Source organism: Psammomys obesus, unplaced genomic scaffold (assembly GCF_907164565.1).
Source record: "Psammomys obesus unplaced genomic scaffold, mPsaObe1.curated_primary_1811, whole genome shotgun sequence".
Lineage (NCBI taxonomy): Eukaryota > Metazoa > Chordata > Mammalia > Rodentia > Muridae > Psammomys > Psammomys obesus.
This window is the reverse complement of record NW_026593286.1, coordinates 17223684-17236498: the sequence shown is the minus strand read 5'-3', so window position 1 is coordinate 17236498 and position 12815 is coordinate 17223684. Positions and strand designations below refer to the sequence as shown.

Genomic DNA, 12815 nt, shown 5'->3' with positions numbered 1-12815 from the left:
AGGTCAGTCAGAGGTTGGAGACTTAGGACTATAGCTCACAAAGATAATTGAACCTTAAAGTGGAGTCTGTGTGGCTTTAAGCTCCTGATCTTCCTGCCTCAGAGTCATGGGCTACCATTCCTGTCTGAGTCCACTGCCTCAGTTATTGTTATATTTTATGTGTTTGGGTGTTTTGTTGGATGTATGTGTGTTGTGTGTGTCACATATGTTTCTGGTAACAACAGAGGCCAGAAGAAGGTGTTAGATCCCACAGAACTGGAGACAGATGTGAGTCATCATGTGGGTGCTGGGATTCAAACCCAGGTCCTCTGGAAAGGCAGCCAGTGCTCTCACCTGCTGAGACACCTCTCTAGCCCCTTCTTCATAGTCTGAAAGTTACTTCCAAGGAAGTTGTAATAACCCGCTTTCCCCCTGCCTCTTACGAATGTCAAAGGTGCCCTCTGCTGGACAATCTCTCAAGTTTGGGCTGAGCCCCTGAGCCTGACAGTCTAGGTTGGGTAAAGCGGGTTGATTGCCCTTTAAGAGGCAGCTTCTGGTTGCCATGGAGACAACTAGCCACAGACTGACTGGCCTCAATCAGCATGTCTTCCAAAGTTTCTTCTGCAGGTGGAGAATGGACTGCTGATCTGTGGGAAGAGGGAGAAGGGATATTTCTCCCTTACAGCCCACGCATGGTCTTAGTAAATTCAGCTCTTGGGGATCAGGATCAGGCCTGGGGTGACCCTGCCTGCTCTGACCTTTTTCCCCAGGGTCTGCCATATCAGCTTTTCCTCCCTCTTGTAGGCTCCACGCCCGATGAGCAACGACAAGTGCAGGACCAGCAGCCATTCCCAGAGGCTGATGCTGAAGCCATCAGCTTCCTCAGTTCCTTTGGTGAGCCAGATGGCGGGGTGGGCCTGGCAAGGAAAGGTGCAAGTCTTGGGAGGGAAAAAAAGATGAGACCTAGACAGGCCCCATCTCTCTTGACTTGATTCTGTCGTGATTCAGAAAAGACCTGACACCAATTTGCTAATGTGTGTGGAGGGACAGGCCCATGGCGGTAGGGGTGGGCTTTTCAGCAGCGGGCACCTGCTGATGACAAGGAGGGGTGGCGAGGCTGGCAAGGAACTGGGAGACATGGCAAGGGGTGAGTGGGGGGGGGGGGGCGGGGAGGCCTAGAGGCTGGGCCTGGAGAGAGCTTGTCTGCCCCACGCAGGAATGGATGAAGAGCTGCTGTTCTTCCCTGAGACTCTCACCATCATCTCCGACACAGGAGAACCCCAGGGAGAGCTGACCATTGAGGTGCAGAGTGGGAAATACAAGGACGACATGGGCATCATTACTCACTGCCTACTGGTACACGCCTTTAGCAGAAGCTTCATAGATAAAGCACTGTGTGGAAGCTCCCTCCTAGGTAGAGTGCCAGCTGTCCCCTCACGGCCCCCACTCCAGTCCATACGTCCTTAATCAGGACCTGCCCCTTGACTTACCTGGGGGGGGGGGTTAAGGTATGGGAGGAGAGGGGAGGTCATTCCCAGACACATGCCCAGGAAAAGGACAGTCCTGGTTACCTTGTCACTTTCCCATGGACACATGGCACCAGCCCGGGTCAGCGCCTTCTCCAGGGCCCATCCAAGACTCCTGTCTCCTATGACATCAGCACTTGCCTCCCTGTACTCCAGGCTATCTAACCAGTAATCTGGAGCTAATGGAGCAGCACAGTCATGAGTTCATCAAGGTATGTACCCCTGGCCTCTGCTAGCCTTGCCTCTGGTCCCGAGCAAGCAAGAACACATACCCTTCGAGGGTGGGAGGGACCCCAGTAGAATACCACACTGCCATCTCCCACTAGCCTACCACACACAGCTGGATAACCAGTCACCTCCATCACGGCTGTTAGTGTCTTCTGGAGGCACAAACTGAGCCCAGACCACTGGGTCCTCCTCCAGCCCAAAGCCCTGTCCACTTCCTAGGGCCCTGTGACCTGGCCTTTCCCAGAGCTGGGCTATTCCCTGGAGCCTGTCACTATTTAGTCTCCAAATCTTCTGGTGATATACCTTTCACCCAGCCCCTCAGTAACTTCCTTTGTGGGGCCATGACCTATCTAAATGTTGGATGACTTGGGCCTTTTCAGAGAATCCATTCCCAGCCTCCCGCCTGTGCTCTGTTCTGAGGTGCACAGCTGCTCAGCTTTCCTGTCACATAGCATGGCCCTATTCCTGACCTCTGCTGTGACCGGAAGGCCTCCTTTCCTCCCTCCTCTCTCTTCCTTCCTTTTCTGAGACAGTCTCATGGCCAGACTGGCCTCAAACTTGATATGTAGCTGAGGATGATTTTGAACCCCTGATTCCCTTCTTGAGTGTTGGACCACATCAGGCTATGAGGCTTTTTGTTCATCTGTCTTATTTTTATTTTTATTGTTGGCTTTATTGGGACAGTAAAAATAATATTTTTGTCTTACTTTGTTCATAAAGAATAAGACTTAGCCAGGTGTGGTGGTGCATGCCTGTAATCCTGGCACTCAGGGAGGCAGAGGCAGGCAGATATCTGTGAGTTCAAGGGCAGCCTGATGAGTGAGTCCAGGACAGCCCAGGCTACGCAGAGAAACTCCATCTCGAAAAACCAAGAAACCACAAGAGAGAGAGAGAGAATAAAATAAGATTTATTAGCCGGGCACACTGGCACATGCCTGTAATCCCAGCACTCCAGAGGCAGAGGCAGAGGCAGGCAGATCTCTGTGAGTTCAGGGCCAGCCTGGTCTACAACGCGAATCCAGAACAGCCAAGGCTACACAGAGAAACCCTGTCTCAAAAACAAAAAAATGCATTTGCCTCTAATCCCAGTCCTTGGGTGGCTGAGGCAGGAGAATTGCTATAGTACAAAGCTATCTTGGGCTACACAAGGAGTTCCAGGCCATTCAAACATTTGTTTGTCTCAGAAAAACAAAATACAAACAAAATTGAAGAAAGGAGCTAGCCTCTTCAGGGTGAGCATGTGATTCTCCCATGTGCTCTGGTCTTTAGTTCCCCACTTTCCCCATGGAAAAGAAGATGAGTATTCTGAAGCAGGAAGACCAGCTGATTGTGACCAGAAGTGTCAAGGAAGGCCAGGTAGGAGTGCACCTTCCCCCATCTTCTCTCACATCCTCAGAACCACAGGCAGGACAAGCTTGGGGGAGGCCAGCTGCCTACACCAAGGTCTTGAGAAGAACCAAACGCCCAACGCCCTGCTCCAACACCTCCTCCCTCTTCTGAGCTCCAGGTCCCTGACTCAGATCTGCCCCACACAGGAAACGAAGACGGGAGTCACCGCTTTCCCCAGTGAGTCGCTTAAGGGCTTTGTCTCCAGCACCGCCAATGTGGTGCTGCTGAGAATAATGGCCTGGCAGCGGTCAGTGCCCAGCGGCGCTCGCTTCCTAGCTTTGGACTCAGAAGGCAAACTCTGCTACTGCACCTACGTGAGTACTGTCTCCTGGCAAAGAAATTGTCTTGGGGGCAAGCTGGAAGGATCAGGAAAGGCCACTGAGGTGGGGAAGGCAGATATGAAGCGGGAGAGAGTGACATCCAAGGCGGATGGGCGTACGTCACAGCAGTAGATTGAAACATCCTAGGGCAACAGCGAGTAAGAACTGAATGTGGCGGAAGGTCAAGGATCATGGGGGGTGGAAAGGTGGTAAGCAATCTTCTTTGCACAAAATTCAACACACAAGAAAGAGATATCATGGAAGCCTGCTTTAAAACATACATCTTCTAAGTCTGGAGAGATAGCTCAGTGTTGCAAGCATGTGGACCCGAGTTTGATCCCCCAGACCCATCTAAATGGTACGATTCCAGAACTGGAGAGGTGAAGACAGCCTGGCTGAATCAGGCAGCCTCCAGGCCCCAGGGAGAGATCCTGCTTCAAAAACACAAGGTGGGGGCAGAGAGATGTCTCAGTGGTTAGGAACACTTACCGGGTCTTGCAGAAGACCCAGCATCAGTTCCCAGGATCCACATGGCAGCTCAAGCCTTCTGTGACCCATGAGGGCACCAGGCACACATGTAATGCATATATAAAAATATATATGCAGGTGGGGATATATATATATATATATATATATATATATATATATATATATTTATACACATAAAAATAAAATTTTTTAAATTTAAAAGCAAATAAAACAAGATGGACAGCTCCTGAAGAACATACAGGCACGTGTGCCAAACATCCACATACATGTGCACCTATGAACACACACACACCTGCATGCATGCATACATGCAAACACACACACCATACATCATCTAAAGCCACGCACGGTGTCATGTGCTTATAATTCCAGTACTTGGGAAGTGGAGACAGAAGGACTAGGAGTTCGAAGTCATCATTAGCTACCTATTTGTTGCAAGGCTAGCCTGAGCTACATAAGATCCTTGTGTCAACAAAAAAACAGCAACAAAAATATCATCTATCACTTAGAGCTTTGAAAGTGTTAGGCAAGAGCTGGAGAGATGGCTCACTGGTTAAGAGCAATGTCTGCTCTTCCAGAGGTCCTGAGTTCAATTCCCAGCAACCACATGGTGGCTCACAACCATTTATACTGGGGTCTGATGCCCTCTTCTGGCATGCAGGTGTACATGCAGTCAGAGCACTCATACATAAGTAAGTCTTAAATAAAATAAAAGTTTAGGTAAATGTTTCACCACTGAGCTACACCTCAGTCCAAAGATACACCTTTTCTTTTTTTAAGAATTTGTTATTTTTAAGCATTCTTTTTAAAATTTGCTTTCGCTTATGTTGGTGTTTTGCCTGCATGTATGTATGTGTGAGGGTGTCGGATCTTCCCAGAACTAGAGCTACAGAGAAGTGTGAACTTTAATGTTGGTGCTGGGAATTGAACTCAGGTCCTCTGGAAGGGCTGCTGGTGCTCATAACTGCTGAGGCATCTCTCTAGCTCCTTAGTTGTTTTTTTGTTGTTGTTGTTTTTTTTTTTTTTTTCAACAAAGGTTGGGTGATTTCATTGTTGTTTGTGGCCCAAACTGGCCTTAGCCTCTCTCTTGCTCTCTCTCTCTCTCTCTGACAGTCCTGTCTGTCCTGGAACTCACCCTATAGACCAAGTTGGCCTTGAACTCACAGAGATCCAATTGCCTCTGCCTTCTAAGTGCTGGGGTTAAAGGTGTGCGTCACCGCCTCCTGGCCATGGCTTTAGGGTCTCAAGCCTCCTGCCTCAGCTTCACAAATGCTGGGACTGCAGTTACATATGTGCACCTCCACACCTGTTTGACACGCTTGACTTTCTGTGTGTATATGTGTGCAGTAAGTGTGTGCGAGAGCACTCAGGTTTGTGCAGTGAGAGGGCAGAGGTCAGCCTTGGGCGTTTTGAGGCAGGATCTCTCACTGTATAGCACCTCCTTCCCCACACTGATCCTGGTCCCTGTAACAGTGGGAACAACGGGGTGGCAGGCGGCCAGGGGGCTGGCTGGAGCTGGCTGTGAGTGGCCCCAAACTTGAGAACGCAGCTGACACTTTGTCAGCTCCCAGCATCCACATGGCAGCTCAAGCCTTCTGTGACCCATGCTCAGTTCCTCCTGCAGGTGAGGAACTGAGCAGTTAAGGTCTGAGTGTCACTCACTGGTGAGCAGGAGCAAAGGCCTGAGGAGAAGGCAGGGGCTTGAGGAGATGGGAGGCTGTGAGGGGCGGCCACCTCACCATATCCCCCCACTTTGGCTGCCGCAGCAATCCTTGGGCTCCCAGACCCTCCAACTGGGCAACCATCAGGCTGAAATGTTCATCGTGGAGCAGACCATCCACTCCGAAGAGGGCATCCCCTTCTCCTGTCAATTCTATTTGCTCCCTGATGGGTGAGCCACCGGTGGGGAGAACCGAGGCGACAGACAGTGGCATGTAAAGTAGGGATGCGCCAAACACGAAGAAAAGACGTTCATGGGGTGGGAAGGGGCGCAGGGAGGGGGGGGGGAGGTCACTATTGCCCCCCAGGATGCTGCCAGGAAAAGTTGTCATTGAGAGCTGGGTGTAGCCTCTGCTTTGTCCGTTTCATTTACTTAAAAAAAAAAAAAAAAAGTGAACCCAGGCTAGCCTTACATTCAGTCCTCCTGCCTAAGTGGTGGAATTACAGATGTGCCTCTTGCAAGGCCTGGTGCTTGCCCACTCTGGGACAGGACCCAAGACAGGAGAAGCAGAGTGATCCCAGCTCATGGGGACACTGTAGTGTCTCACCTCTGCTGCCACGACCAACCATCACCAGACGAGCCTGCAGCAGGGGCTCACGCCTGTCATCCCGGTACTTGGGAGGCAGACAGGAGGATGGCCCTACCTCTGAGGGCCATCTACAAGAGCAAGACCTCCCTCCAAAAAGGCGAGCCCAGGGCAGGGGGTGGCTCGGCAGGGAAGGTGCTGCGGGAGCTTACTGCCTAGTCTGATGCCCTGACTTCAGTTCCTGGAACCCATATGGCGGAAGGGAGAGAACCAGCTCCTACAAGTTGTCCTCTGACATCGACATGCGTGGTGTGTATGCGCGCGTGCGCGTGTGTGTAGGTGGGCACCATTCAGTCTGCACCCGGTGGTGAAGGAAGGCTCTCCCTCAGCCTCTTCTGTATTGCCCTGCAGGCACCTGGCTAAAAGGGTCCAGGTAGGCTCTCCAGGGTGTTCTATCATCACCAAGATGCCCCTCATGAGGGAGGCGGGTAAGTGCCCCCCCCCCCCACAGGGCGGAACAGTGAAGGGAAGGTAGGAGGAACGTGGCCTCATGTTTGGGAAGGGACCAGGGCGCTAGGGGTGGGACAGGACTCTTGAATCAGGTGGAGAGGCCTTCCAGGCCCTGGCTCAAAGGGGACCTCTGCCGCTAGTCCCTCTCGGCAACTCCGGCTACACTTGAGCGTTCCCGGGATGGGTACTCAGTGGCCTTGCTTTGCTCCACTCAGACGAGATCGAGCCTCCGCTCACGTTTGATCAGAAGCCGCTGGTGTGGGAGGAAGACCTGGAGCTCTACTCAAAATTCCTGGACCGCAAGGTGAGAAGTGGCTGCAGCCAGCCCGGGGGCCCACCTGCTGTCCTACTGCGGACGGGCAGTACCGAAAAGCACACGACCGGGATATGAGGGGTCCCGAGCGCTCCCGGCCAATCGCGGCCACGCTCAGCTCCGGTTGCGGGACCGCCCCGTGTCCCGCCAGGAGCAGCTGCGCAACAGCCACGCCAGCTACCTGCGGCAGCACCCCGAGGCCCGAGCGCTGGTCTCCGACTTCCTGCTCTTCCTGCTGCTCCGCCGGCCGGAAGACGTGGTCACCTTCGCCGCCGAGCACTTCGGGCCCTACGCCATGATGCGCTCGCCCATCCCCCCACTGCGATCCTCGCACGGACCCAGCCCTTTCCGGGAGCTGGAGGAGGAGGAGGAGGAGGAGGAGGAGGAGGAGGAGGAGGAACGAGAGGAGGGGGAAGAGGAGGAGGAGGAAGAAGAGGAGGAAGAGGAAGAGGAGGAAGAGGAGGAAGAGGAGGAGGAAGAGGAGGAAGAGGTGGAAGACGAGGATGAGTACTTTTACGTCGATGACGACTATGAGTACAACGATGAAGACAACGAGGAAGACAATGAGGTGTACTACGATGAAGAAGACAAGTATGAAGATTACCCCACCAGCATGTATGAAGAAAACAACATTGCCAGGGAGGATGAGTACGAAAGGATCGGAGAGTACGAGGTCGAGGACAACGAACAGGCTTTGAACCTGAGAAAGGACTAGGCGGAGGACTGGGACGGGGAGCCTGGGGCTGGCTGGGTTGGGCATCCTAGCTGCAGCTTCAGTGGGAGATGAGCAGGCTCCTTCCCCACTGCTACTCTGCCAGCAGGAACTGTCCCTGGCCAGCGCCTCTTGTCAAAAATGGGAAGCTCTAACTTTGTTTACCAAGCGAGTTTCATCTTTTCTTTCTCGATGCTCTTTTCACAGTTTTCGGCCCATTTCAGAGAAAAGGAAATGAAGGCCTCTAGTCAGGTGTGTTGGCTCTCATCTGTAACCCTAGCACTCAGGGTACTCAGACGGGAGAAATGTGAGTTCAAGGCCAGGCAGGGCTACACAGCAAGACTCTGTCTCTAAGATTAAATTAAAAATTAAGGAAAGAAGGGAAGAAAAGAGGAGGTGAGGACCACCCCTCAACTGGGAACAATTATTCCCACCACTTGGGAAACAGAGGCAAGCGGATCAGAAGTCCATGGTCATCTTCAGTTCCCTTCAATGAGTTTGACTCCTGCTTGGGCTACCTAAGATCCTGCAGGTGGGAGAGCAGGATTTGAACCTGGGGTTGGACAGGAAAGCCTGCAGTGGCACGGTGAATCGAAACATAATCACTGCCATCTAGAAAAGAGCAGGGGTGTGGGAGGTGTGGGAGGGGGGACATGGAACACCACTAGACCCGCCCGGCTTCTTTGTGCTTCTGGTCTTCCTTGACCCACCAATACACATGAGGCCTCCCCCACATGTGCAAGGAATCCCCAGCCACCCACTGAGAAGGAGAAGAGAACACACGGGGACTCATTACCACCTCTAGGTACTTGCTCACCAGCGGCTCTGGCCAGTGGCTTGTCTGCCTCATGCTGGCTGTGGGCTGAGTAGTGGGTGTTAGGCAAGATCCTCTGAGGCGGGTAGTAGTTGAGGTGCAGATACCGCGCCTCGCCTCCGTTAACGCCTCTGACCATCAGCCATCAGTCCTGCTGCTTTAGCCTCCAGAGAAGCACTCCAGGGCAGTATGAGTCTACAAGGCTGAGAAATGTCAGGGAGGCCAGTGTCTCCCAGGAATCACTTCAGAAGGCCACTTGAACCTTGCAAAATGTTTTATGCCATTCCCTCCTCAAAACAACAACAAAACAAGCAAAACATTACAGGCAGGGCAGTGATGGAGCACACCTTTAGTCAGCCTCCCCCAGCACTGGGGAGGCAGAGGCAGTGGATCTCTGTGCTCAAGCTCAGCCTGGTACACACACTGAGTTCCAGGAGAGTCAGGGCTACACAGAAAAACCCTGTCTCAAAAACAACAAAACAAAAACCATTCACAACTAAGAAGAAGATAAACCCAGGACCAACAAAATCATCTCAAGTTTTTCTGCGCCAGGAGCTCACACATAGTAGGCACGCAGTCAACTGAGGCTTCACTCCAGCCAGTCAAGTAGTTTTTAAAGTACACCTTTAGAATTCCAGTGGTTTAGCAAAATGAAATCGACGCTAATACACACTTGTTAGTTGGTAATTACATGTATTTCACAGGCAAAGCTGAAGTCTGCCTAGGTCCCACTACAATTCCAGTGTATTTTGAAACGTTATTTCATGTGTTAGAGCTGGCTTTTCTGGGGCTGGAAAAATGGCTCAGCATATAAAAGTGCTAGCTGTGCAAGCCTGAGGACCCCAGTTTCATCAGTGGAACCCACATAAAAAGCTGGCTGTGACCAGGCATGGCGGCAGACGCATTAAATCCCAGCATTCAGAGGCAGAGGCAGGAGGATCTCTGTGAATCTGAGGCCAGCCTGGTCTACATATTGAGAACTCACTGTGTAAAACAGCAGGCTGGCCTTGAACTTGTGACCCTCCCAAGTGCTGAGATTGCAGACAACGGACCACCATACCTGGTTTAACAATTACTTTCTTAAAAATATATTCTGATTAATGTAGTTATTGAATTGCTTTGAAGGCCTTTACCATATTGTATATCACATGTGGGGTTTGCTTCTGTCAAGGGCACGTAGGCATTTCAGGAAGAGGACATGAGGAACAAAAGCAAACAGGAAACAGGATACATCCAACACACCTTTCTACAGAGCCAGGCGATGGTGGCATGGTCTTATAACTAACCCAGGCTACTTAGGAGGCCGAGGCAGGAGGATGGCAAAGCCAGGGACTGATTGTACCACAGAGTGAATCCTAAGTCAGCCTGGGCAATATGGTTATCTGCAAATATAAAGGAAAGGGGAGAGTGGTTTGCGGGGGCCATAGCCCAGTGGGAGAGTACCTAGCCAGAACCAGTGGGGACCTAATTTCATTCTGTAGTACTGAAAACTAAAAATGAACAAAACACGGGCTACTTTTACTTTTGAAGGTGCAGAGAAGTTGTCTGTTGGTTTTTCCTTTATTAACCCTTTGGCTAAAGCTCATGTTTCCTGAAAACCATCACCATGATGAAACCCACTCTGTTTAGTTGGGACCTCTCCATCTGAAATGGCAACTACTTAATCACCACAAATAGCCTGTAGTCTAGATATACTCCATGAGGTTTTTCTGACTGAATTAGTCCATCATGATTGCTCTAAGAAAATGCCCGGAGTAGAGAGATGGCTTAGAGGTTAAGAGCACCGGCTGCTCTTCCAAAGGTCCTGAATTCAGTTCCCAGCAATCACATGATGGCTCATAACCATCTATAATGAGGTCTGGTGTTCTCTTATGGCGTGCAGACAGAACATTGTATACATAATGAATAAAATATTTTAAAAAAAAACAAATTAAAAAGAAAAAGAATACCTTGGGGCTGGACAGTTGGCTTAGTGGTTAAGAGTACTAGTTTTCGTGGAGGACCCTGGTTCGATTCCCAGCTCCCACACGGAGGCTTATCATTTCTTCAGGCAACAGGCACGGCACGTGTGTGGTACACAAGCATACTTGCAGGCAAAGCACTCATATGAACAAGAGAAATAAAAACAAACAACCAACAAAATAACTCTTAAAAAAGGAAATACCAAAAGCCCAGTAAGGTGGTGCATACCTGTAATAGCAGCAGCGATCAGGAGGGTGAGGCAGGAGACTGTCCAGTTTAAGGTCAGCCTGTTGATGGATGGAAACCCCGCTGTGTGGTCACAAACACTCAGACCACAATGGTGGACGAACCTGGGAAGCCACTGTGAGCACCAGTACTCATACTGTTGGAGCTCCGAAGAGCTGATGGCAACCACAACTGTAGTCCAGGTTGGTCACTTTATAGCCTAGGCTGACCTTGAATTTATGGTAATCCTCCTGTCTCATCTTCCCAAGTGCCAGAACAGCAGGCATGTACTAACACACCCAACCCAGCATGATGTTTTTCAGGGGTTACCTATGTTGTCAAATGCATCAGAATTCCACAAGGAAGGTCTTAATCCCAAGTAACATTCCACTGAATGTCTATACTATATTGTATTTATCCATGCGTTGACAAACACGTGGGTAGTTTCGATATCTTGACTAATGTGAATAATGTTGCTAGGAACTAATGTTTCTGTTTGCAGGCCGGGGGCGTAGTGGTGCATGCCTTTAATCCTAGCACTCTGGAGGCAGAAGCAGAAGGATCTCTGTAAGTCTGAGGCTGCCTGGTCTATGCCTGGTCTACAGAGAAAGTTCTAGGACAGCCAAGTTCTACACAGAGAAACCCTGTCTCAAAAAAAAAAAAAAAAAATGCCTGCTTGCATTTCTGCTTCTACTATAGTTGGAATACTGACATGAACCCAATGTCATGGGGACATTAGATAATGTCCTCACTTTCTCCTAGACTCATTAGCTGTGGAAGGGTGCACAGGCACATGGGTCTACCAAGTCCTGTATGGTTGTTTCCTTCCTGGCTTCCTTACCTAACACATCTCAACACAAGGCTCCTTCGAGTTACATTTATAATCATACGCACGCTCCACTTGACCTGTCCCCTAACCTGGGGCAACCATAGATCTGATTTTCATTTCTAGAATGTTGTCATTGTAGAAGGGACAACAAGGGCTGGGGAGATGGCTCAGTGGGTCAGAGCATTTGCCCTGCAAGCATGAGGGCCTGAGTTCTAACCCTTAGTACCATATATCGCTAGGGATGGCCATAGATGGCTAGGGAGGAAATAAGGGAGGAGGGACACAGGCACAGCGGGGTCGGAGGACTCTTGCAGCCTGACTGACTGGCAGGCAGAGTGCTTCTTTATTTGTATAGAACCCAGTTGGCAGAGATAGTTCATGTTGTTCCAAAACTTAGGTCATACCATCTTTGTCCCCAACATGTGTTTTAACTTCCTCTTGGTCATAGTTTATTATCAGTCATCACTGATGAACCATGACAGACAGACAGAGTTATCACAATCATTTTTCCCTCATCAACCCCATAAGCCGACTTTTAAGAATCTAGAGGCACGTTTTGCCAAAACATGACAGCCCATTCTCATGCTCTTGTGGTTTCAAGGACACAGAAAATCTTCAAGCCAGCCTGGGCAGATTGCCATGTCCCAAGTGGTGTATTGTCAGCTTTTAATGATCAGGATGCCAATTGTCATCAGGCCCGAGAAAAATCTTCAGGCCAAAGCTGCTGCAGTTCCTATTCAGCTTCTGGCATAGAACAATGTTTATATTTTATATATTTGTAGAATTTATTTATATGTCTAACCTTGGTTTTGTTCCTTGGTTATAAGACACCACCGTGGCCCTGCATGAGCTAACTTTTCTAAGAAAGGGAGGTCTCAATACTTCATTCTTTTATCATTTATCCACGCCATTTATCTATCTATCTATCTATCTATCTATCTATCTATCTATCTATCTATCTATCTATTATTTTTGTCTATCACTATAAGTCCCTGTGTTCAGCAGAGATAACTCTGGCCAACCTAACTTTGCTGCTCCGTCTTTTTCTTCAGGAGTGTGCCATATGTGGGCCCCAATCTTATATGCCACAGAATTGCCTGAGTACATAGTAGGAAAAGGCTCTTAACCTGGTCTGCTGCCAACGCCTCTAGCCCACCAAATATTGTTTACCTTTTAAAATTTACTTTGTTCTGCTTACCTTGTTCCTGAGTAAGTACCCGGGCAGGTACTTAAGTACCAGGGCCTCATCAGGAGATCTCTGATGTCTTTTTGT

General features: G+C 49.9%; 1 protein-coding gene across 1 annotated transcript; it reads left to right on the top strand.

The window, feature by feature from the left end:
- Positions 1-545: 545 nt before the first annotated feature.
- Positions 546-7921, top strand: Catip (ciliogenesis associated TTC17 interacting protein). Its single transcript, XM_055616519.1, has 10 exons — positions 546-606; positions 784-873; positions 1196-1393; positions 1662-1717; positions 3003-3089; positions 3269-3436; positions 5698-5822; positions 6589-6665; positions 6903-6991; positions 7152-7921. The coding sequence occupies exons 1-10, from the start codon at positions 582-584 to the stop codon at positions 7713-7715; spliced, it is 1479 nt and encodes a 492-aa protein (XP_055472494.1). The 5' UTR covers positions 546-581; the 3' UTR covers positions 7716-7921.
- The last annotated feature ends 4894 nt before the right edge of the window (positions 7922-12815 follow it).

What these genes read in the sequence shown, in the direction of transcription:
- Catip (XM_055616519.1), top strand. Translation starts at nt 582, where the DNA reads ATGTCTTCCAAAGTTTCTTCTGCAG. An exon ending in TTCTATTTGCTCCCTGATGG is followed by an intron (nt 5,823 to 6,588) that starts GTGAGCCACCGG and finishes ATTGCCCTGCAG; the next exon opens with GCACCTGGCTAAAAGGGTCC. An exon ending in CAAAATTCCTGGACCGCAAG is followed by an intron (nt 6,992 to 7,151) that starts GTGAGAAGTGGC and finishes GTGTCCCGCCAG; the next exon opens with GAGCAGCTGCGCAACAGCCA.